The 25,078-nt window shown below is 50.6% G+C and overlaps 2 protein-coding genes across 11 annotated transcripts in view; both read right to left on the bottom strand.

Moving 5' to 3' along the window:
- The window catches only part of ppp6r3 (protein phosphatase 6, regulatory subunit 3), a 28,620-nt gene extending 14,354 nt beyond the window's left edge, over positions 1-14,266 (bottom strand). For 9 of the 10 annotated variants that reach the window (XM_064313631.1, XM_064313633.1, XM_064313632.1 and 6 more), the window contains exons 1-10: positions 14,060-14,265; positions 9,826-10,002; positions 8,966-9,202; positions 8,082-8,268; positions 7,217-7,354; positions 3,983-4,048; positions 3,288-3,400; positions 2,627-2,740; positions 2,297-2,426; positions 1,358-1,510 (exon numbers count right to left, since the gene is read on the bottom strand). In XM_064313631.1, the coding sequence (XP_064169701.1) occupies positions 1,358-1,510; positions 2,297-2,426; positions 2,627-2,740; positions 3,288-3,400; positions 3,983-4,048; positions 7,217-7,354; positions 8,082-8,268; positions 8,966-9,192 (1,128 nt within the window). In that variant the 5' untranslated portion in view covers positions 9,193-9,202; positions 9,826-10,002; positions 14,060-14,265. Of the gene's footprint in view, positions 1-1,357; positions 1,511-2,296; positions 2,427-2,626; positions 2,741-3,287; positions 3,401-3,982; positions 4,049-7,216; positions 7,355-8,081; positions 8,269-8,965; positions 9,203-9,825; positions 10,003-14,059 lie in introns of all 10 variants that reach the window. The other variant, XM_064313634.1, reaches the window with a different exon arrangement.
- A 6,155-nt stretch (positions 14,267-20,421) lies between these two features.
- The window catches only part of lrp5 (low density lipoprotein receptor-related protein 5), an 83,778-nt gene continuing 79,121 nt past the window's right edge, over positions 20,422-25,078 (bottom strand). Inside the window, exons 24-25 of the mRNA XM_064311964.1 lie at positions 24,421-24,518; positions 20,422-23,950 (exon numbers count right to left, since the gene is read on the bottom strand). Of these exons, the coding sequence (XP_064168034.1) occupies positions 23,689-23,950; positions 24,421-24,518 (360 nt within the window). The 3' untranslated portion in view covers positions 20,422-23,688. The remainder of the gene's footprint in view (positions 23,951-24,420; positions 24,519-25,078) is intronic.

Raw genomic sequence — 25,078 nt, 5'->3', positions numbered from 1 at the left:
GTATGTCAAAAAAAAAAAATTTTTTATTTAAATTTACCAAAAATGACTCCAACATTACTAGCCCCGCGAGCAGAGAAACTCAAAGAAATCCCACACACCACACTGCCATTCAGGAGAAAAACCAGAACGCTTTCACATTTCCCCTTTACCCGATATGACAACACTGCGATTTCTCAGAAACGCGTTCGGCATCATGAGCAGCTCTGGGGACGGTACCACTCAGGCCTTAGAGGCCTTAGAGACGGCCTTCGATGCAAATTACCACACACACTGCGCCCAACAGTGTACACATTCAGGCAAATTATATTTCAAGATATTCAAATTGATACCAATTTTAGAAAGTTAGAATTTAACTCAATTTCACACCAATGCTGACAGCCCTAAGTGTGTGTGTGTGTGTGGGTGAATGCACGTGTGTGTGTCTGAGTAAAACCCTGAACCCTCCCAAATCTGGAACAGAGACTGAAGTAAACAGAGCCGTTTCGGGTTTTACTCAGCGCAGTTATCCAGCTAACTCAGTAACCCCGCTCTCTGAAACACCCCAAGGACACACAGGGGCCCTGTCCAAACTCAGGGGCACAGAGCGCACTCTTCCCTGCTTTAAATCTGTGTATCTGAGCTGGGCGTCCCAGGACACACACGGGGGCCCTGTCCAAACTCAGGGGCACAGAGCGCACTCTTCCCTGCTTTAAATCTGTGTATTTGAGCTGGGCGTCCCAGGACACACACAGGGGCCCTGTCCAAACTCAGGGGCACAGAGCGCACTCTTCCCTGCTTTAAATCTGTGTATCTGAGCTGGGCGTCCCAGGACACACGCAGGGGCCCTGTCCAAACTCAGGGGCACAGAGCGCACTCTTCCCTGCTTTAAATCTGTGTATCTGAGCTGGGCGTCCCAGGACACACACAGGGGCCCTATCCAATCAGGGGCACAGAGCGCACTCTTCCCTGCTTAATCTGTGTATTCAGCTGGGCGTCCAGGACACACACAGGGGCCCTATCCAAACTCAGGAGCACAGAGCGCACTCTTCCCTGCTTTAAATCTGTGTATCTCAGCTGGGCGTCCCAGGACACACACAGGGGCCCTATCCAAACTCAGGGGCACAGAGCGCACTCTTCCCTGCTTTAAATCTGTGTATTTGAGCTGGGCGTCCCAGGACACACACAGGGGCCCTGTCCAAACTCAGGGGCACAGAGCGCACTCTTCCCTGCTTTAAATCTGTGTATTTGAGCTGGGCGTCCCAGGACACACGCAGGGGCCCTGTCCAAACTCAGGAGCACAGAGCGCACTCTTCCCAATGTTAAACCCGGAGGAGGAGGGCCGGTGTTATTGGAGCTGGGAGTCCCGGGGCAGGCTCACCAGAATGACCCCCACAGTGTTGAGGTCGATGAGCTCCAGGTTGATGATGTGAGTGTTGGTCTGCAGCAGGCTGGCCACCAGCCGCACCACGTTCAGCCGAGTGTTCCCCACTGGGGGGTCCAGCACCCCCCACGTGGTCTTCATCACATTTTTCTGAGAGAGAGAGAGAGAGCGAGCGAGAGAGCGTGAGGGGGGGAGAGAGGGAGAAGTTACCAATCTTGTCGTTATTTTTTTTCTTTTTATTGGGCCCAACCACCCCCTGCTCTTGGCCACATATTTATAGCCCACACATGATGCAGAAACTGTTTTGTGTTTTTGTTTGGTTCCATAGCAACACAGAAACGAAACCTGAAAAATCAGGAAGTGTTGACCCACAGCACCCTGAGCACCAGGCATTTCTCTCAGCCTGCTGTGATAAAATGATCCACATTCCCTCACACTAACGTGTGTATTTATTTTTTTGGGCCACCGCTAGACACCGGCCAATCAGAAGGTGGCTTTTCAGGAAGTGCACGTGTTTGTGTGCGAGTGGACAGGCTTGTGTGCGTATGTGTGTGTGTGTGTGTGTGTGTGTGTGTGTGTGAGAGAGAGTGTGTGTGTGTGTGTGTGTGTGAGAGAGAGAGTGTGTGTGTGTGTGTGTGTGTGTGTGCAGAGTAACTTTGGTGGCTCCAGCAGCAGTGTGTGTGTGTGTGTGTGTGTGTGTGTGTGTGTGTGTGTGTGTGTGTGTGTGTGTGTGTAGAGTACCTTTGGTGGCTCCAGCAGCAGTGTGTGTGTGTGTGTGTGTGAGAGAGAGGTTGTGTGTGTGTGTGAGAGAGTACGTTGTGTGTGTGTGAGAGAGTGTGTGTGTGTGTGTGGAGAGTGTGTGTGTGTGTGTGAGAGAGTGTGTGTGTGTGTGTGTGTGTGTGTGTGTGTGTGTGTGTGTGTGTGTGTGTAGAGTACCTTTGGTGGCTCCAGCAGCAGTGTGTGGAAGTCTTTCAGTCGTGGTTTCACTGCCTGCAGGACGCTCTGATTGACCGAGAAGGAGGGGTGGTTCATACCCGGGGGGCAGATTTCCAAGTGGCCTTCGAACCTGCAGACGGCACACACACACACACACACACACACAACACACACCACCCACACACGCCACACACACACACACACACACGCACACACACACACACGCACACACACACACACACACCCCGCAGCACACACACACGCGTCAGACCCCGCCTCCCAGCGCAGGCAGCCCGCCCCACGGAACCCCGGAGCATGATGGGAACTCACGCGGGCCGCCGCGTCTCGAACAGCGTCAGCAGGATCTGAATAACGCTGACGATGGCCGACTCGTTCTTCTCCTTGTCGAAGATGTTGGACAGCAGCTGCTCTACGGTCTCCTGCCTGGAATGAGGGAGGGGTCAACTTCCTGTTACCGGGGAAACGAGCGGCAGGCAGCATTCCGTCTGCCAGGAGGGTGACGTTCTCCACAAGTCCACGGCAAGCGGCCTCCAAAAGCTGAACAACTACAGCCGTTTACAACAATGACACTATTCCATTTTTGGAATTTCAACTCAGAAAATACAAGTCGTTATTTGGATATACATTCACAGCACAAGGTTTAAGTAAGTCACTAACAGGCGGCACTAGACTGGGACTCTACACAGACGCGGGCGTGGGCAGCTGATAACACAGCTATCTGTAGGAACAGAGGAATATACGGGGATGATAGCAGACCCTCTGGCTCGTTAGGAGGCCCGTTAAGACTCATTAAGCAGCTGACGTTACAGCTGAGCCCAAACGAAAAGCTGAAGAGCCGCCGTTCGCCTTGTTTAGACGCCGGAAATAAAGCGGCTGCCCACGCGACCGTTTGTGATGAAGAGACCTGCGCTACCGGCAGGGTGGGGGTGAGTGGGGGGGTGGCACGGGGGCGAGGGGGGGGGGGACGCACTTCTCAAGTGTAGCCAGTAGGGGGTCGGGCTCCGAGCAGCCCTGCACCTGGAACATCTGGTCTCGGCTGAGACGTATGATCTCGCACAAGGACTGCGACGCGTTCGAGTGCCTCTGTGGGGAGGGAAACAACAAAAACACAAACATCAGAGCAGCAAAAAGACCCTCCGTAAGCAGCCAACGAGAGCGGAGAACTGCACAGTCTGCTTCAACCAGGGCTGGGCTCAATTGCATTTCAATGGAGCCAGTTCTGGAGCTCAATTTCCATTCATCACACTATATTACACTGAGGGCATCCAGCGGACAAAATCGCCAAAAAGAAATCTTCAAAAAACACAACATTACAGTCGTATTTAAATTCAGGAACAGAACTTTCACTCAGTAAACTTAATTCACTGAATGGAAACGGCCCCATTTTCAACATTTAGCACTGTAATCAACATGCACCTTTAAAATCAGGACATCACAGAACTGCAATCAACAGGAATCTGTAACACTATGAAGATGTGTGAGCGTGCGTGTGTGTGCATGCAGGTGCGTGTGTGCGTTCATGCGTGTTTGTACGTGTGTGTGCGTGCGTGCATGTGCGTATGTGTGTGTGTGCATGTGTGCGTCTGTGTGTATGTGCGTATGTGTGTATGTGTGCGTGTGTGTGCATGTGTGCGTGTGTTCGTGTGTACCGTAAGAGCTACTCACATCTTCGTCCTGAGAGGGCTGGACCATGTCCACCAGCCGCTGGACCACCTTCTCCTCGTTCAGCCACTGGGGAGGGAAACGGACAGTTTAGCTCCGCCCCAAACGACAGGCCCAGACGAGCACAAGCTCCGCCCCCGTCACAGTGACACGCAGACCAGCGCATGCTCTCAGCCCGCCTCCGAGGCGCGGGGAGCAGCCGCTTCAGCTGCAGAACGGCTGCGGCGAGCCGCATGCAGGACACACGGCCGCCCACTCCTCACCCCGGGCAGTCGCAGCACGCAGCAGAGCGCGTCTCACACACACAGCACGCAGCAGAGCGCGTCTCACACACACACACACACACAGCACGCAGCAGAGCGCGTTTCACACACACAGACGGCAGCAGAGCGCGTCTCACACACACACACACACAGCACGCAGCAGAGCGCGTCTCACACACACAGACGGCAGCAGTGTGTTTCACACACACACAGCACGCAGCACAGCGCGTTTCACACACACACACAGCACGCAGCAGAGCGCGTTTCACACACACAGCACGCAGCAGAGCGCGTTTCACACACACAGCACGCAGCAGAGCGCGTTTCACACACACACACAGCACGCAGCAGAGCGCGTTTCACACACACACACAGCACGCAGCAGAGCGCGTTACACACACACACACAGCACGCAGCAGAGCGCGTTTCACACACAGCAGAGCGCGCAGCAGAGCGCGTTTCTCACACACACACAGCACGCAGCAGAGCGCGTCTCACACACACAGCACGCAGCAGAGCGCGTTACACACACACACACAGCACGCAGCAGAGCGCGTTCAACACACACACACACAGAGCACGCAGCAGAGCGCGTCTCACACACACACACACACACACAGCACGCAGCAAAGCGCGTCTCACACACACACAGCGCGCAGCAGAGCGCGTTTCACACACACACAGAGCACGCAGCAGAGCGCGTCTCACACACACACACAGCACGCAGCAAAGCGCGTCTCACACACACACAGCACGCAGCAGAGCGCGTTTCACACACACACACACACAGCACGCAGCAAAGCGCGTCTCACACACACACAGCACGCAGCAGAGCGCGTTTCACACACACAGCAGAGCACGTTTCACACACACACAGCACGCAGCAGAGCACGTTACACACACACACACACACACAGCAGAGCGTGTTTCACACACACAGCACGCAGCAGAGCGCGTTACACACACACACACAGCACGCAGCAGAGCGCGTTTCACACACACAGCACGCAGCAGAGCGCGTTACACACACACACAGACGGCAGCAGAGTGTGTTTCACACACACAGAGTGTGTTTCACACACACAGACGGTGGCAGCACAGATACATGCGCGTACGTGCATACACAGAAACAAGCACGCGTATACACACACACACACACACACACACACACACAAGCGCGTGCACACACACACAAGCACACAGACGAGCGCGTGCACACATACACACACAAGCACACACACGAGCGTGCACACACACACACACACAAGCACACACGAGTGCGTGCACACATACACACACACACACAAGCACACACACGAGCGCGTGCACACATACACATACACACACACACACAAGCACACACACGAGCGCGTGCACACATACACAAGCACACACACGAGCGCGTGCACACATACACACACACACACAAGCACACACACGAGCGTGCACACACACACACACACAAGCACACACACGAGCGCGTGCACACACACACACACACACACAAGCACACACACGAGCGTGCACACACACAAGCACACGCGAGCGCGTGCACACATACACACACACACAAGCACACACACGAGCGCGTGCACACATACACATACACACACACAAACAAGCACACACACGAGCGTGCACACACACACGAGCGCGTGCACACATACACACACACACACAAGCACACACACGAGCGCGTGCACACATACACACACACACACAAGCACACACACGAGCGTGCACACACACACACACACACACACACAAGCACACACACGAGCGTGCACACACACACACACACACACAAGCACACACACGAGCGCGTGCACGCATACACACACACACACACAAGCACACACACGAGCGTGCACACACACACACACACAAGCACACACACGAGCGCGTGCACGCATACACACACACACACACACAAGCACACACACGAGCGTGCACACACACACACACACACACACAAGCACACACGAGCGCGTGCACACATACACACACACACAAGCACACACACGAGCGCGTGCACACATACACATACACACACAAGCACACACACGAGCGCGTGCACACATACACACACACACACACAAGCACACACACGAGCGTGCACACACACACACACACAAGCACACACACGAGCGCGTGCACACACACACACACACACACACACACACACACACACACACAAGCACACACACACACACACACACACACACACACACACACACACACAGCTGGCATTGTGATAAAGTGTAATGCAGGGACAGTTCATGACTACATTTCCCTGGATTTTGGCTGTTTCGTCACCAGCAGCACTAGCTGCCTTAAACACAGACGGCTCACCCAGCATGCTGAACTGCACTGGTAATACTTCAGAAACTTTCCCCAGAAACAAACACTGCCAGCAGAACTGCCACTTCAAGTCATGCTTCATTCCAATGAGGACGACTTTGGTACAGGAGGTGAAAGCAGGACACGCAATCGAGGACGGAGTGAAACCGAAACAGACACACTCAAGCGATCATCGTAAATATTACTATTAAAACACTCTCCTGCTATTATGACTGCTACAACTACGGGAACATAACCATTGTTTTACAGGCGATGCAAATCCTGCTGTTATTCTCAAGCAGTGTTGGGATTAATCTCACTTTTGTAGGCATTCAGTTAATGGCAAAAAGTATAATTAGCAGTTAAATGCATAGTTATTTATAAATGTATGTATTTTTGTTTTCTCTTATCCCTGTATGTAATGTACATTTATGATTTATTATTAAATGAAGGGTTATCTATTGGATAAACCTGTGCAGTCTGTAAAAAAAACCGAGGGTAGTGGAAAAAACGACAAAACCATCGAAGGGTTCACCGAGTTAGGCTTGAATTACACGAGTATGAAATAAGACAGCTCCCTGTGGCTGGAGGACAGGCCCCGGGGGCGCCAGGGGCATCAGGGGGCGGGACTCACATTCAGGACGTCCTGCCGGAGCTGTTGAGGCTCGATGCAGGTCAGCATCCGGAGCAGGAGGTCCATGATGGCCGACGTGCCGATGTGCTTGATCATCAGGTCCACAAAGTCCTCCCTCTTCCGCAGAAACTCCACTATCTGCAGAGCGCCAGGGGGACAGGAATTAGCCAGCTGAGCAGAGCGGCACAGCTGATATTACGGAGCCTCTAATTGGCCACAGTTTAAAGGCTGCAGAGAACTGCCCTCTCAGTCACCACACCTGCAGCCGACTGCAACTGGACATTCAGTACAATCCCATTTCTGCTTTAAAACATCCCCCCCCCCCCCCATTAGAGCTCACCTGGTCAGCCTCAGTCCCCCATGAGAGCTCACCTGGTCAGACTCCGCCCCTCTCCCCATTAAAATTCACCAGGTCAGACTCCGCCCCCCTCCCCATTAGAGCTCACCAGGTCAGACTCCTCCCCCATTAGAGCTCACCTGGTCAGACTCCGCCCCTCTCCCCATTAAAGATCACCAGGTCAGACTCCTCCCCTCTCCCCATTAGAGCTCACCAGGTCAGACTCCTCCCCTCTCCCCATTAGAGCTCACCCGGTCAGACTCCTCCCCCATTAGAGCTCACCTGGTCAGACTCCTCCCCTCTCCCCATTAGAGCTCACCAGGTCAGACTCCTCCCCCATTAAAGCTCACCAAGTCAGACTCCTCCCCTCTCCCCATTAAAGCTCACCAGGTCAGACTCCGCCCCATTCCCCATGAGAGCTCACCTGGTCAGACTCCCGCCCCCCCCATGAGAGCTCACCTGGTCAGACTCCGCCCCCCCGCCATTAGAGCTCACCTGGTCAGACTCCGCCCCCCCGTGAGAGCTCACCTGGTCGGGCTTCCTGCTGATGAGGATGCTGAGCACTTTGCTGAAGAAGCTGGCGAGCAGGGGGTTGAGGGGGGGCTCGTTCTGCAGGAAGCTGTACAGCTTCATCAGGAGGCTCTCGTCCTCCCCCAGCCGGTCGTTCACCTGGCCCACGTCCGAGGTCAGCAGCTCGCACGATATGTTGGGGTACCTGCGGACGGCACGCCGAAAGGGTTAGAAAGGTCACCATGGGGACAGGGGGCGAGGGCGACACCCTAAACGCCACCCTACACGATTATCACAGAAGCCGATCACAGTTAAACATATCCGGGAGTTAAAACGTGTTTAAAAAAAAAAAAAATTAAAAATAATCCTTGTGCACAGCTATGCTACATCAGCCCACCAGTCATAAATGGCAGAGCATCCACTCTGAATGCAGGCAGCTGGAGGAATAAGGCATACCCCTCGTATGTGGGGTCTGCTCATCCATATTCACACTTGGGCCTTCAGCCTTACCCAGAGCACCTTGAGCGAGCACACAGAGGCACACGCACACACACACACACACACACACATACACATACATACACGCACGCACACTCACACACACACTCACATACACACACATACACGCACACACGCACCACACACACCACACACACACACGCACGCACGCGCACACACACACACACACACACACACACTCACACATACACGCACGCACGCGCACACACACACACACACATACACGCACGCACGCACACACTCACACACACATACACGCACGCACGCACACACACACACTCACACACACACACACACACACACTCACATACACACACGCACACACACGCACACACACACTCACACACACACATACACGCACTCACGCACGAGGCCCCGCTCACTTGTATCTGATCTTCTCGTCCATGTCCTCGCCGGGCTCCTGGGTAATGTAGGAGACCAGGTCCTCCATGCACTGAGGCCGCACCAGGAAGTCCACCAGCTTGCGGTTCTGGGCCTTGCACTCCTGCAGGACGTCCTCCTCGTCCATGACCTCCGTCAGGGTCACGTCCTCCTTCTCCAGGAGGGTGTCGATGTGGGACGTCGTGTGTAGATCAAACTTCCAGAACATGGTGCTGCTTCTGTCGGGACGGGTGGGATGTGGGGGGAGGGGGGCGGTTTGGGGAGAGACGCAACGGCATTACTCGCCCTCCAAGGTGTGCGAGTGTAACAAGGTTAGAAGCACTTGCCTGGGTCAGATTTGAACCCGTGCCTCTCACTCGCCCAGTGGCTCAAAGACAAAGGCATTACCAGTCACCTAAAGGCGATATAGCGCCCCCTAGCTAACGGCAACGACGTCATTACGAATCAGAGGGTTGTGTCGCCAAACAGCGTTGTCACGGTAACCTGCTACGAGACTGTCCAGCAGAGCTACACCCGCTACGCGTGACGACACACCAGCCAATAGGGTGTCACCGCCAGGCATGCTGGGAAGGGGGCACTGTAATGCCACCGACTCTCCTCGATAATATCTCCACAGTATCCCGCTTTTATCATTTTCATTCAGTGCACAGATATAAAACACGCTGAAGCATTTTGCATGCTTGTGCAATTGTTGTTTTGTTGCTTTGGCTGTTTGTTAAAAGCAGGCTGTTGCCACCCGGTCATTCCGCATTGCTCACATAAAGGCAAAACAATATCAGGCGAGGCGCTGCAACACACCGCAGAGATTAAACGCATAGCTGCGTTCGAAGGGCTCGGTTACCTGGGTGAGGCAGTTAGCTGAGGGTAAAAATCGGGAGTCAAAAACAAAATGATGCTTGTGCTCTCTGAGAGTTCTGGCCCATTACAGGCTCTGAGGACCGCAGTGACAGAAGAAACCCCTGGACAGGACACATGCAGCGGAAATGACCTCAGCCCCCACGAACCAATCAGCACGCACCTGCGAAGCAAAAAAAACACACACACACACACACACACACACACCAGGGCGTCATTCACCAATCAGGGCACAGCGTTCCACACAACTTCAGCATGACGTCGTATCGCAAAAGGGAAAAAGGGTAAACAAATACTCTCGAAAATCTGCCTTGAGTCTGGAACCTGGACAAATGCTCCCCCAAACGACAGATAAACCGGGTGCAACTGCAAATAACAGCACTGAGATGAAAACTCATCTCCAGAAAAGGAACCGTGGAGGTTTCTGGTCAGCCGGACTGTCGGTCTGTTGACCCTAAGGTTCATCTCAATTGAAAGTGAAATTAACACTTTTTAATGAATTCAGTCATTGAGAAGGAAATTAGATCTCTGCGACAGCTACTTATAGACACAGAGAGTTAGCGATACAGAGATGGCAAATTAAAAAATGTTAGAAGCTTGGCATGAGATCTTATACCAGTTTTTGCACAGTTCAAACAATGTGTGACAACCGATACATCCAGCATCCCTAAAGCCTGATTTTTATACTTGGTCGTATGACCCTTTCGACAAGTGTCGTGCAACAAAAACGAAAGTGTCGCACAAGGTTTTGCTTTTATACTTCGGCAAAGGGCCGTTCTGTTGTCTATGGTAACTAGACGCCAAACTGCCAATGTTCATATCTGTGAAAACATTGCAGTGGCGAGGGAAATTAGAGAAATACGGGAGGAATAAATGCAATGCCTACTTTTGTTTTAAAAAATGATGCAAACAGAAAAAAGGTGGTGGTCTGTCATTCAGATGATACGAAAATAACGACGCATCCATGACAATGAACTTCAGTGTTCCATTTGGCTGCCCAATCAACACTGCGGGACAAAGTATGAAGTTCTTTGACCCAACACAATTCTAGAGGTGCGCGACACTTTTTTCTGTTGAAAGTACGTCACATTTGTCACGCGATACTTGTCGAAAGTATAAATCAGGCTTTACTCTTCCGGCTCACTAGAATTCCACCCAATTCCCACGTCCACCGCCCCATTCCGCAGCCAACGAACCCAACGAGCGGCAGGTCATTTTACCCGTCCCACAGAGGGAGCAGCAGCAGCACAATAGCAGCCCGTCTGCGAGAAACCCGAAACGTCGAAGCGCCGCGCGACCTGAAAAACCCATACTTTCAGCCTGAGTCACAGGGCCGAGCACTTCCCCATTGTGATGTCACGCGACGTCACCGTGACAACGGCGAGAGAAGCCGCCGCCGGGCCGGCGAGGTTCCTTCTGCGGGCGGCCACGCCCTCCCCAGCTCAAAGTGCGAGTGCCGTCCCACTTTTTACGACGCAGATAAACCCGACGCACAGTGCTGAGAGGCCTCTTTTCAGACTCCGGCGAAATCTTATCGCGCTCCCGTCGCCACCAACAAAAACCGTATCGCCCTCGTAATCTCCCGTCAACATGAATAATTAACATCATAAACCGTCACAAGACGCCATCAGCAGCCTGTTCAAAGACACGGGGGGGGGGGGAACTGACGACACTGCACTAACCAGAATTCACAACCGCCAGGCAAACATCCCGCAGGACCGGGGGAGAGTGACATTCATTCAACCAACTGTAACCGTTCACCCGCACGCCAGCCAGCAGGAACACCCCTGCCCAAGCCCGGCTGACTACCCCACGCACGTGCCCTAGCGCAGGAGCGTTTGTTGTGGGTTTTCCTGTCAGACGGTGTGGGGGTGGGGCGTTGTCGGGTGGGTGGGGGGGGGGGGGGGGTGGGGTTAAGGGTCACACGCGGAGCGAGCTCCATTTCTGCACAGCCAGCAGCCGGGCCCGTTTTTCTCATGAATGATAGAGAGGGGAAAGGGAGCTTTATTTATAGCCCGGGCGAGGAGGTCCACGCGCCACCGGGGGAAAGCAGAGGCCCTCTGCACGCGCTCCAGCTCTGCACAATCACAAGACGAGAGACGCGGCCTCTCGGCTGGCCATTACTGACCGCTGCACTAAGCCGGAGAGACAGCGGAAAGAGGAAGAGCGCTCGTGAGGGACGATGCGCTCTCTTTCTCTCTCCCTCCCTCCCTCGCTCGCTCCCTCTCTCTCCAGTGCGTTTTCAAACGAAAACGGCATGCTGTGTCCAAGTTTTCCTCTTCTGCTATAATTACACCTCACCTCGACCTGTTCAGAGAATTCTAGCGGCAGCATCGGAGCATTCCGAGAGCGGTAGCGTTCTGGCCGGGGGGGGGGGGGGGGGGGAGGGTGCCATTTAGAGCGGATCTCGCGGACGGTTCGGCCGGCCATAAAATGGGTCCGTTCGGACCACAGGCTGACCGTGTCTCGCGCCGTTTCGGGTTACCTCGCCGGGGGACCAGGAACAAAGCTCATAAAAGTGTGACGGATCAAAGCCCTCGGCGACAAAATACTCCCGAGGACTGTGGGAGTCGGCACTTTCAGGAAAGATCACAGGAGACTGTGCACTCACAGAAAACTGCCACATTACGCACCCGTACCGCACAATTAAGCCACCATTACCTGAGAGTAGCGCTCTCATACCGAGGCAAGAACACAGTTCAGGGGTCATTTTAACACTTTTGCCTATTCCCAAACAAGCATAGCATAGACTCCCGCCATGTCACCAGTGATAGCGATTTATACTGGCCCTCCCTTGCACATAAAATTCTTAGCACAGGTAACCACAACATTTCAGGTGAGAGGGCACCTTTGATCTTAAATCAGAGAGCACTCTGTTCGTTCTTCAGTAGCAGAAAGGGGGTTGGGGCACTAATTGCACTAAAACCATACCATTATAGTCATGGAGCAGCTAACGTTGCGGTACTTCCCAGCATTCTCAATTAGGATCCGTTCTGACATTTCTTTCGGTTTTAAACCCAGCTGGTATAACGTTACCGCTTCACAATCAGCCTCTTAAAATGCCCAATTTGCATCTGAAAGACTGATTTGTCTATGATACGCAATCGAAGGTGACAACCACGGCAACGGCCACCGTGTAATTAATTCATATGTAACCAGCACTAAATCGACGTTAATAAAGTACCATATTCATATTCAGACAGCTAGCGCCATCTATAATTACCAAATGTACTCGCTAGATAAGTTAGCTCGCGGTTAAGGGTTAAGTTAAAGCACGAAATCTATCTGCGCTGCATCTGATCAACACAAAGCTGCTTTGCTGTTGCAGAGTAGCAAACGTTACTAATTTGACTAAGGTTGATGCTATGGCTTCTGACTAAGATTACGCTAACGCCGTTGCTAGCTAACTTACCTAGACTAACGTTCCCAGCCGGCAGCTTCACCAAACCAAGTGAATTTACTACACCATACCATATTAACATTATAATAACGTTGCAGCTAATGTTAGTTAACTAACATTTCAAGATATCTGTATATTAATTTAAGTCATTCAAAGCCAGGAAGGAATCGTTGCAGTTCGGCAAAATTTAACCCATTTCCAGATATTCTAACTATATCAACATAGTCGAACTATATCTACCAGTCTGGCAAATCGGTGGCAAGAGTTGGATGTCGATTCTTGGGCATTAAGTTACTGCCATCAGTAGCAAATGATATGGTCTTCTTTATCGCGTAACAAAATTAAAAAATGTGCCGGTACTACAGAATAATGCCAATTTATCCAGTCAGCGAGATACCCATTTAAAGGCAAGAAAATATACAAAGCTCGAATACAGACGAGTGTTTCTTGCAATAGAGCTTCTTAGCAAAGCTAACAGTGTGCTATCCAGCGATGAGAGAGAAAAACAAAACAAGAACTTCATAAGCTAGCAGTCATCAGCAATGAACCCGGCTTCATACCACTTTTAGACCAGCTACAAAATAATTATAATTTGAACAGGAAGAAGGCATGTCGTTGGTGTGTCTACATTTCACTTTTTTGGGGGGACTCAATTTCACATCTGCATTAAAAACACAAGCATTAAACTGGAAACTAAATGAACCGAACAAAATAACCGAACCAGTCTGACTGTGCAAAACAGATCGGAGTTAGCCAGTTAGCGTTAGCTAGCTACTCCTGTGGCCAATGCTAAGAACTGCATGGGCTAGCTCATACGTACCGATAAACAGCGGGAAATGGCGAGTCCCCGTCATGTAGCTCGTAAAACCTCTGGCCGCAAATGTTGCAAACATAAAATGCGATGAAATCTGGAACATAAAAGGCAAAATAATATGTTTACAGCAGATTCTAGCGGGCGGGAAAAGGCAGATCATCAGAGGAGACTTTTCAAGATGGCGGTTCTATCAACTTCAACGACCCCTTCCCCCACAGAGCAGTTTCACCTGTCAGTCAAACATGCTGTAGGCTAGCCATTGGCTGGAATTCACGCCAGTCAGAGATAACGCCCGAGTTTTTCTGGTTTAGATTTGACAGTTTGATTGTCAATCACACCTTAAAGCCCAACGCCATTCGTGCGTTCCGTTCGATGTGACTGGCTAAAGGATTAGTGGAACATCTGCTAACTTGAAACTCCAGCCTTGGGTCGCCATTTTGGCTCAAAATGTTATTGAATTGACAGAAGAGTACTGACGGTTGTTGAGCCAACATGGCGTTACTTTCAAGATCGGGTTTTATTTGTTGTCATCTGATTGGATTACACTGATGTTTGTCAAAGTCCTCTGTCGTTCGGCAAAAGAGGAAAAGTAAATGGAAATGCTATCCAAAGCATTAAATAGAGCGTAATTTATGATTGTGCCGCTTCATGTCGCATTCCGAAAACCGCGTTGCTATTCTAACACAACACTGAGGCAAAACAGTTTTTTAAGTGTAAAATGTTGCATCAGTCGGCCTACCTTCAACGCCCCAGCCTTCTCGGTTTCGGATTCGCTGCAAACGTTTCTCCTCGGGTGTTCTCAACGCCCCAGCAACAAAAAGACGTCACTCCGATTGACACGGCCGCGGCTCAATCGGCAGCGTCTCGAAAGCACAGAGCTGCGTACAGTAGAAATACCAATGGCGAAATTCAGTCACCATGGGCTGCCACAGTTCCTGAAAGTTTGCGGAGTAGGTTTGGCTAGGGCTACTTTGTGTATGTATTCGACACTGCTTGACAAATGTCTTTTTAGAAATATGCCGACTGTATATTTTTCTGTTTGAAAATATCGCGCTATATTCCCACAACAATGTACACATTTTTACAACCTTGCGGGCTGTCCAACTGGAAATCATCAGTTATCTATATATCGACAAGTAGGCCGGTAATTTGCTATCCCTCCCGGCTTTAAATTTATATAGAAAACAGGAAAACAGTACACTTATCCAATCAGGTGGTAGCCTATTCTGAAACCATGTGTTTTCAGATACTGCTGACAAAGACTTAATTAGTAACATGCAAATTATTTCCATCATTAATTGGGACCCGCTTTGTTTGCATCAGCTGCCGTGAATAACATAACGGCACTCGCGCTTGGCTAGTCGGATATTTGCAGTTCCATGAAGGATTTGGGGTTTAGGCTATTTGTTTAAATATGCTGTATTCAGTAGATTATGGCATTCATTTCACAAATACGCACTAGTATGCTGCGATTATAAGAACAAACGGGCCTTAAGGTACCAGTCGCTTCTCAGAGAAAACGAACAGAAATAAATCTTACCTCAAAAATGCTATTTTATATAGGCTATGATAAGATTGGAAACATGCAAAACCTCCTGGTTGGAGGTATTATTATTAACAATAATTATAGTAATAATAATAAAAAATAAAATAATAGGAATTATCAGGCTAGGGAGGAACTCAGAATAAACGAGTGCTTGTTACAGAATCTGTGTCCCATATCCGCCCCCAGTGATATACCGACCTCCGCCTTTCTCCCATTGATGAAATTTGGGTCAGTGGCGTCGTGTTTGGATGAATTGTCTTCCTGGAGGACGGAGCATATCCCTATGATAGCGCAGTCAGGCAGCAGCCGGCTCAGCGCAACGAGGCGAACCGGGCCTGCCGTCTGACCTCGAGATTATGCGCGGCTCGGGGACCACGGGGGATTACCGAGTTGTGGTTAAAATGCGCGTGCCAGTCGCCGCGATGCTAATCATTACAAGGCATGGACATTGTATTGTTGTAAACACAGATTAAAACCATTCCAGCTGGCTAGTGATCTGTTGTTTTTTTTTTTTTTTTTTTTTTTTTTTTTGTACTTCCCTCGTGCTGAATAAACCATGACTAGATTCAGGAGAGGCATGGACGCACATCTCAACCCAAAAGCTATTTACTTATCCACACTATAATAAGTGCGCAGTAATTGAAAATTATTACCCTATCATCATTTTAGCCGCCAGCCAGATATGAGGGAAGCTTTCCACAACTGAATGCAAAATGGAGTAAAATGATTTACCTTGTATTCCAAGAAAAACATTGCTCCAACGGGAAATGCAATCTTTTACACCCTGAAAGCAGACAGAGATGGATCTCAATGTACCTGATATGGGTAAATGTCACAAATTAGGCGGAGGACTGAGGTTTAGACTTGTTCTGGGAGTGATTTTCTCTATATCCGTATAATCTCCTGAAACCCATTGGAGCTGTACCCTGCGTCCAAGCTAAAGATTTTAAAGGCCTGTTTGGACGAAGCTTTTCCAGCTCTCTTCCCTTCAACATGGCTGTGTTCCTGAGTGTGTGTGTGTGTGTGTCCGCTCTGGTTCTTTCAAATCAATGGCAGACATCTGGCTTCAGGCCTCTTTGAGTTGTTGTTGAACATTTTAAGTTCACTCCAAGAGCAAGTTTTAAGGGAAGTGGGATAAAAACAAGAAGACAAAAAACAACAGTATTTTATAATTAAAAATAAACAGCACTCTGGCTGGTATCAGCATTGTAACATCTCACTGAGATTGACGGCACTAATCTTTGTGATGTCACTGGTCTCACTGTAGGATTTTCCTCCACAGATCTTTGTGATATCACTGGCCTTACGATAAGATCTTTGTGATATCACTGGCCTTACTGTAAAATTGACAGCACTGATCTTTGTGATACACTGGTCTCACTGTAGGATTGACAGCACTGAACTTTGTGATGCACTGGTCTCACTGTAGGATTGACAGCACTGAACTTTGTGATGTCACTGATGATGCCTCAGAGCAGATCAAGGACATGAAGAGGGAACCGGTGCAGGTTCCACAGGCTGCCAGATCTGGGGCGTGCTGCCGTGGTGGGGTGTGTGTGTGTGGGGGGGGGGGGGGTGGGGGGTGGGGGTGGGGGGTGAGTAACCGCGTGCGCCACAGACGAATCGCGAGCCAGGGGCCTCCTCGCGGTGCTCAGCCGGTTCCAGAGAGACGCCGGCCGCCTTGAGCTGTTTTGGGCCGAGATCACAGAGAGGCGAGATCCAACAACACAGGTGAGCTACCTGCGCTGCTGCTGCTGCCAGGGGTTTTCCCACCTGAGCCTGAGCCACGCCCCGGCTGGGCCCCGCCCCCGTCTGAGGCGCAGGTGAGGTCTCCTGCCGTACGCGAGGAGGCCTCAGGGCTAGCGTGGCTAACGTAGCGAGCGGCGTGGCGCTAGGCTCGTCGTTCTCTCCTCGTTCCTCCGCCTCCTCCAGAGCTCTGCAGTAAAACCCTGGCCTGACCCGCCAGTCATTCCCCCACGCAACTGAACGGCCCCCCCGCCCCCGCCCCCACCCCCAGCACTCTGCCACCCCGACAAAAACTCTCAGAAAATGTACACTCCCATGACTGACAGAACCTGTTCAGAGTCTGAAGAAAGCCTACGGAAGTGTGGACTCACCTTTGTTTTTAAAAACACATTGAAATTGTAAGAGTTTTGGGGGGGGGGGGTAGGGGGTTGGGCAGGCTCTGGGACGTGGGGCCTGAATGGGGGCTTTTTAATCCCCTGCAAATGAGAGTCACAGTCTCAGAGGACTTCACCACTTCTTCCGCCATGCGCGACAGAGCTCCTAAATACTGCAGCAGCTTGTGGGGACCAGGGGTCAGGGGTCACTTACATTTCTTATTCAGTCAATTCAGGAAATGACATCATCAACTTAAAAATTCCCCACAGTACACATTTCCTGAACTGACCTGTGATTGATCCCAAACCTGGCCTGCTTGGTGCGGAGGAGAGCACTGTGGAGAGTGCATAGGTGTAGCAGAACAATTATAAAAAAAACAAAACATTGCTTTGGAGGTGTGATGTTTAGTGCCTCCCCCCCCCGCCCACCGCTTTCAGGAGCTTGGCCAATGCAAAGAGCTTAGCACTACAACCACAGTCACCCCCCCCCCTACCCCGCCCACGGGTGCCTCTTCTCTCTCGAAGCACAGTCCCCCCCGTGCCGTACCTGTTCTAACCTGCCTCACCTGCCTTACCCTGATCGCCTGCGGTCCTGTCCCTGCCCCACCCCACTTCACTCCGACACGGGGGGGGCACGTGGGGACACTGCTCTGCCTGCCCAGGCCCCGCCTCCAGGCCCAGGCCCCGCCCCCTGCTCCACTGTGATCTACAGCTCACACAGGGAGCTGGAACAGTGATGTTAAAGCAGTTCGTTTCTTCAGGGTTTTTTCTGCAGTGTGTGTTTTTTTTTGCGTGGGGTGGTAGGCAGCTCAGTGCGTGTGTGTGTGTGTGTGTGTGGGGGGGGGGGTTCGGGGGTCTTGGTGTGTTGGGGAAAGGAGGTGCAGTCAGTGTGAACCTCAAAGGCTCCACACTGCAGCTATTGGGTGGGCAGATACCCACCGTTGTGTCTCCTACAGCAAAGAAACTAGATTTTATGGTAAATATCAAATGAATGTAAGAGAAAAAAAAGGATGTTTCTTAGTACTGCAGTAGGGAGAAGGCCACATATGTCAGTTGTGTGAAGTAGTGACAGGGGTGCCTTGTAAACAGGCTTGGAACGTAGAAAGACTTGTAAAGGTACAAGCGAAAAGTCAGACTGTAAAGAAATATGATTGGATCATGACCGTTTTACTCCAAAGCCCATAACCTCCCTGAGAGTTGTAAGGGGAGCATGCTTAGTAAGTTTGTCTGAAATCAATGAAGAGTTTGGCTGAGTTAGATGGAAATTGGGGAAAAAAAAGTTTAACATCTCAACTGAACAACATAAGAAGAGAACCAGCGAACAGCAAGGGCTCGACATAATTGTCATTTAACTGGAAAATCATAAAAATTTTAAATCATTGTATAAATAAGTACTCTTGGAAACAGAAAGCCAGATTCTTCCCGTAATAGGACAAGAAAACTGTTGTTGCACAATTTGTCCACATGAGGGCAGTATTTACTAATGACATTTCAGGGGACTTCTTTTGTTACTTCCGCTTCAGGTGGTTCAACTAAATAAACGTTTCTCCAGATCAGCGTCTCTGTGCCTCCTGCTCTCTGATTGCTGTTCGTGCTGGGGCTGCTTTTTGGACACACGGCTCACTGAAATCTGCACTTACACGGACGCACACTCCACAGTTGTGATGAGTACGGAGTCTGCACAGATAACAACTGCAGACAACAGCACATTATATTACATTACAGGCATTTAGCAGATGCTCTTATCCAGGGCGACTTACACAACTTTCTGCCTAGCATCCGTTTATACAGCTGGATATATACTGAAGCAATGCAGGTTAAGTACTGCGTTCAAGGGTACAACGTCAGTGTCCGACCAGGGAATCGAACCTGTGATCTCGCTCCGGATGCTAACATACTGCTAATGAGCGTTCAAAATGTTTAAACAACTTAGAGTGATGTCACAACTGAACATCTCAGGTTTAGTGTGTGTTGTCCATTGGCCCAGACAGTTTCGTGTGATGAAAGATCTTTTATTAGGCACAGAAGTCTGCTGACCTGCCGGCTGTAATATGGTTGGTCTAGGGGCATTTGGGCTTTATGGTGTAAAGCAAGAAAACACACTTCAAGATACTCCAGAGCAGCTTGTAAAGTGACAGACGGTGACACCCAGAGGCCGTGCGTGTGTGCATTACTCGTGTTTAATCTTGTGTCAGTTAGAACTATCAGGTTGCTATGGCGAATGAAACCTGAGCCCACTGAACTCAACGAAAAAAGTGCCAGGACAAAAATAAAAACTGAATAATGAAAATGTTCATAACTGAAAATTTGTATTTATAAAATTTAAATATGAATGAATTGTACAGCTTGTTAACATCACTGTATAAGCGGATTCAGAGTTAATTGAAGTGTGTTTCCCTGCTATAGACAACAAACCCCCAGGGGGATTAGGGTGGTAGTACATAGGATCTGAGGTGGCGGGGCCCAATGTGAGATCCTTTCATGAGACCCAAAATACCTGGTGGTGCCCCTGATTGTAGGTAGCCACACACTAACAGACCAAAGACTTGGTCCATGTAGTGATTGCCATCTTACAGATTCACTTTGATTGTTTACTTGTAATTTTTTTTTTTTTACAGTCACCACTGTATTTAGAAAGGACATGAATTCAGGACCCTTCGACTACATCAGTAACAATGAAAAGACACAGGCCACACAAGGAATTCCTTAAAATAGAACCTTTATTATATAAAAATTGCTTTAATACAAAAATTATCACAAAGGGTAGATTTTACAAGGCATTTTGTACACGAGACACAAGGCACAGACCGCGCATTTTGGGTAAAAGTGCCATTCTGCAGCTGGTGCCTCCAGTGGAGCAAGGCTACGCTGGGGCCCCTCCCATGGGCGTGGCCACACCGGGGCCCCTCCCATGGGCGTGGCAACACAGGGCCCCTCCCAAAAGGGGCGTGGCTTGAACCCAGACACATTACCAGTGGCTGGTGGCCACTGTACCCAGTTAGCCACACCCCCCCCATAGGATCAGCCTGGGCTGAGTCATAGCGGGTGGACAGAAGCAGGGAAAATGCATCGGGGGGATCTTGACAATTCTTAACATCGTCGCCATGGTTACACACAAATTAGTCTCATTATGGTCATTATCACTATCAATCAGCGTTTTAACTATTAAGCGAATACCACAGAAAGGACGGCCGGGAAGCTCATCTCCTCGTTTTCCCTGATCAAAGCACCGGTGCTGCGGACATCACTACTCCCTGCCTTTATAGTTGAGCATCTTGACACCAATAAACAACCTTTCAGTCATTGTTTTTTTTTTTTCTGTCTCCAGACCGACCCACTCCACTGCTACTCTCGTTAGTTAGTGAGCAGCAGGGTCTTAATGGCCGTCTCTCTGGTTGAAGAACCAGGATAAATTATCCACCGCGTGCGGGTCCAAGCCTGGGTGTGGAAAGGAAACGGTGCGAATTAAGTGTGTGTTGTCATTAGTGTGTGTTGTGTGTGTGTGTGTGTGTGTGTTCGAACGGCCTTCCCTGCCACTTTGTAGTCTGTTTTTGGCGAGCCCTGTGCATCAGAGCTTAGTACGTTTCACAAATAAGTGCTTTTTTTTTTTTTTTTTTTTTTTTGGAAAATACCACAGGGGTGCACAAAGCCACCAACTACGTTCCTCTAGCAGGCTTGAGCATTAAGAGTCATAGACAGGCACACGTGTGTGTCCCAGAGAGGGAATGCAGGGTGCACAGGAGCGTTTTGGAGGGAACTCACAGGGGCAAGGAAGTGGAAAAACTCACTGGGCTCTTCCAGCAAAAAAAAAAAAACACCTGATTCTTGATGCAGAAATATTAAGTAATTTTGGGTCCTTGGATGAGAAATTTAATCTCCAAAAGAACAAGCTAATTTGGGAGAATCAGCTTGCTCATGCTATTGGCCAGTACTAAACCTGTGTGTGACTGTGTGTGTGTGCGTGTACATGCAAGTGTGTGATTGCATGCCTGTATGTGTATATACGAGGACATTTCATACACAGTGGTCTAGTTGTAGCTTATCTGTACAGAGGACATTTACGTGGAACGCGTCCCTCATTCAGAAAATCAGGAAACAGACAAGTTGCCGGGGGTTTCTGAGAGTTCTTAGAACCTAGAACCAGCTTCCTTCTCTCGCAGGCCACCGAAACCACAGCCAGGGTTCAAACGCATCGCACGGAGGGGTCAGCGACAGCCGCTCTGGCAAGCAAGTCGCAGCGGAGTCACAGGGGAGTCACAGCGGAGTCACAACAGAGTCAAAGTGGCACCTCTTCACAGACTTCACAGCCTCTGTCTGGCCTTCCAAATTCCGGGAGCAGCCACGGCAACACGGACCCCGATATCCGCCCCGACCGCTGAAATGGCGGTATCCGCTACGACCCCCCCCCCCGGGAACGCCGAAATCTTCTCTCTGACCCCTGGATGGCGGTATCGGTTCTCTGACCCCTGGATGGCGGTATCGGTTCTCTGACCCCTGGATGGCGGTATCGGTTCTCTGACCCCTGGATGGCGGTATCGGTTCTCTGACCCCTGGATGGCGGTATCGGTTCTCTGACCCCTGGATGGCGGTATCGGTTCTCTGACCCCTGGGGAACGCCGGAATCCTCTCCGACCCCCGGAGAACAGCGAGGTTCGCAGGGCTTCATCCGAACACTTCCACTGATCAATGTAAGCAGCTGATAGGCAGGACTGATAACACAGGCGCTCCCCTCCCACCCTCCCCTCACCTGGCAGCTGATTGGCTGACAGGTGAAAGCAGCACCCAATCACAGCCACAGCCCGCTGGCTCTCCAGGGACACGCGTGAACATCGCTCTTCCAGAACCTTCCAGCGATGAGAGCAGGCTGCTCGTTTAGCATCTGTGCTAGGGGCCTAATGTCACATGACTGAAAGATGCCCCCTTAAGCAGAGAGACCATGCACACTTCCTGCCACGGCGTCTGGCGTCACATACGCAGCTTTCTAGACTGTTCCTCCGCGTGCTCTTCTTCAGAAATGCACCTTCTTTTTTTCTCACAAAATACACGCATATTCATATATACTTGTTCTACACAAAAATCAAAATAACAATTGCTATGAAGGATTAATAACTTATTACAATTGAAAAGAAAACATTTTGTATGATTCGTTATACATCTGGATTGGAATCTTATGTGATGGGACACAAGTCTGAACAACAACAAAAAAAAAAAACATATGTACAATAGCAGCAATCACACTTTTGGTAAAAACTTAACAAAAAATTAAAAACAAAAAACAAATGCTTTAGGGACTTTCATAATTCACAGAGAAAAAAATAAAGATCACGGCAGTAATCAAAACAAATGATACATATTTACATAATTTTGAAGTTTGAAATGATTTTGGCATCTGCAGAGCGAGCTGGTTGAGTTATGTCATCGTTGCAGAGGAGGGGGGGGGGTTTCTGAAACTGAGCATTTTCTCAGACTAGCAGCTCCTAGGACTGCGGTAGCCAGCTAGCATCCTTATTACCTTAAAGCTCTGTGCTCTGTCTCTAAGTTAGAGGTCTCTTCCGTTTGTGTCGAGGGGTGCGAGGTTCGTGGGTAAAATTAAAAACAAGCCCGACCGAAGGAGGGCTTTAAAAAAATAAAATAAAAAAAAAGATTCACGTTATAAATACATTTCAGCTGTACACAGATTTCACACGGCCTGGTGATCTGCATCGCACGCTCACACTCCTTCCATACCCAGAAGTCCCTCCCTTTCTCCCTCTCTCCCTCCTCCTCTCCCTCTCTTTACCTCTCTCCCTCCCTCTCTTCCTCCTTTCCTACCGTCCCACCCACAGAAAGGCCGATGACAATTAGTGGAAATTAATAAAATAGAATTATCTTATTTGTTCATAATTAAAAGTATTTACAGGCAAGGCGGTTCTTTTCTCTTTTTTTTTTCCATTCACGGACGGGGGGGGTGGGGGTGTGGTGGGGGGGTGTCACGAGGAGTCAGTGCATGGTGAGGGCGGGGGTGGGCAGAGGTGGAAGTAGCTGCGCTCCGTGGACGGGGAGGGGGGGCAGCTCTCCTCCGCAGACAGGTACTGGCTGCGCGGGGTGGGGGGGGGCGGGTACGGGTCCGAGTCGGAGTTGAGGTCCATGTAGTACTTGTTGCTCTTCCACCGGCTGGTGGTGTAGTCGCTGTCGCACACGTCCGTGCTGCAGGGCGTGGTGGGCGGGGCCACGCCACGCATCAGGTAAGGCCTGCGGCGACAGGTGAGGACGAGGAGGAGAAAACAGGAAATGCGGACGTTAAGCAAACGCAGAAATAAACACACACAGGGGGGCCAGGGATCAAGGCCACTGTAGCTGGCTGCAGCCGTGACTCACACACACACACAAAGAAACAAGTACGCTTTCTTCTTCTGAGTCAACGCTGACTAACAGCAATAGACAAGGGGGGTGGGGGGGGGGGGGGGGGAGGGAATTTATTTACTTTCTGTTCTGGCTTGATTGGATTAATTCCGCTTTTAAGATTCACTAGTGAAAGCCAGACGGTCGGGCAAATGAACAAATCTGTTTTCCCTGATTTCTGTACTGCCAGGCCAGGGCTGGCACATTGATGCCAGACGGAGACTTGATCGGTACCAGCTGCCGGGCACCGGGGCGTTTATTTCCCATGATCCCATGCAGGAGAGGCGGGGACACACACACACACACACACACACACACACCTGTAGGACCTGGTGGTAGACGGACTGTTGGAGGAGTAGAAGATCTCTCCGTTGTACAGCGAGCGGTCGGTGGCCGGAGACGGGGGCGGGTTCAGCATCTGGAAACCAAACAGACACGGGGGCGGGGGGGGGTTAGGGGGGTACAATGCTGGCTACCTGTAGCAGCACGCTAACAGGAAGCAGTGAGCAGGGAGATCAGCTGTGAGAGGACGACTGGCCAGGTGTGTGTGGTACTCGGGGGTAGATTGTGCAGGTGTGTGGGTGGTATCTGGCGGTAGACTAGGCAGGTGTATGTGTGTGGTACCTGAGGGTAGATTGGCGGGTGTGGTGGGGGGTACCTGAGAGTAGATTGGGCAGGTGTGTGTGTGTGGTACCTGAGGGTAGATTGTGCGGGGTGTGTGGGGGGGTACCTGAGAGTAGATTGGGCAGGTCTGTATGTGTGGTACCTGAGAGTAGATTAGGCAGGTGTGTGGGGTACCTGGGGGTAGATTGTGCGGGTGTGTGTGGGGGTACCTGGGGGTAGATTGGGCAGGTGTGTGTGTGTGGTACCTGAGAGTAGATTGGGCAGGTGTGTGTGTGGGGTACCTGAGAGTAGATTAGGCAGGTGTGGGGGGTACCTGGGGTAGATTGTGCGGGTGTGTGGGGGGGTACCTGAGTG

This window comes from Anguilla rostrata, chromosome 16, assembly GCF_018555375.3.
Source record: "Anguilla rostrata isolate EN2019 chromosome 16, ASM1855537v3, whole genome shotgun sequence".
In the NCBI taxonomy this organism is placed as follows: domain Eukaryota; kingdom Metazoa; phylum Chordata; class Actinopteri; order Anguilliformes; family Anguillidae; genus Anguilla; species Anguilla rostrata.
Note: the sequence above shows the minus strand (reverse complement) of the source record. Positions and strands in the feature narration are given on the sequence as shown.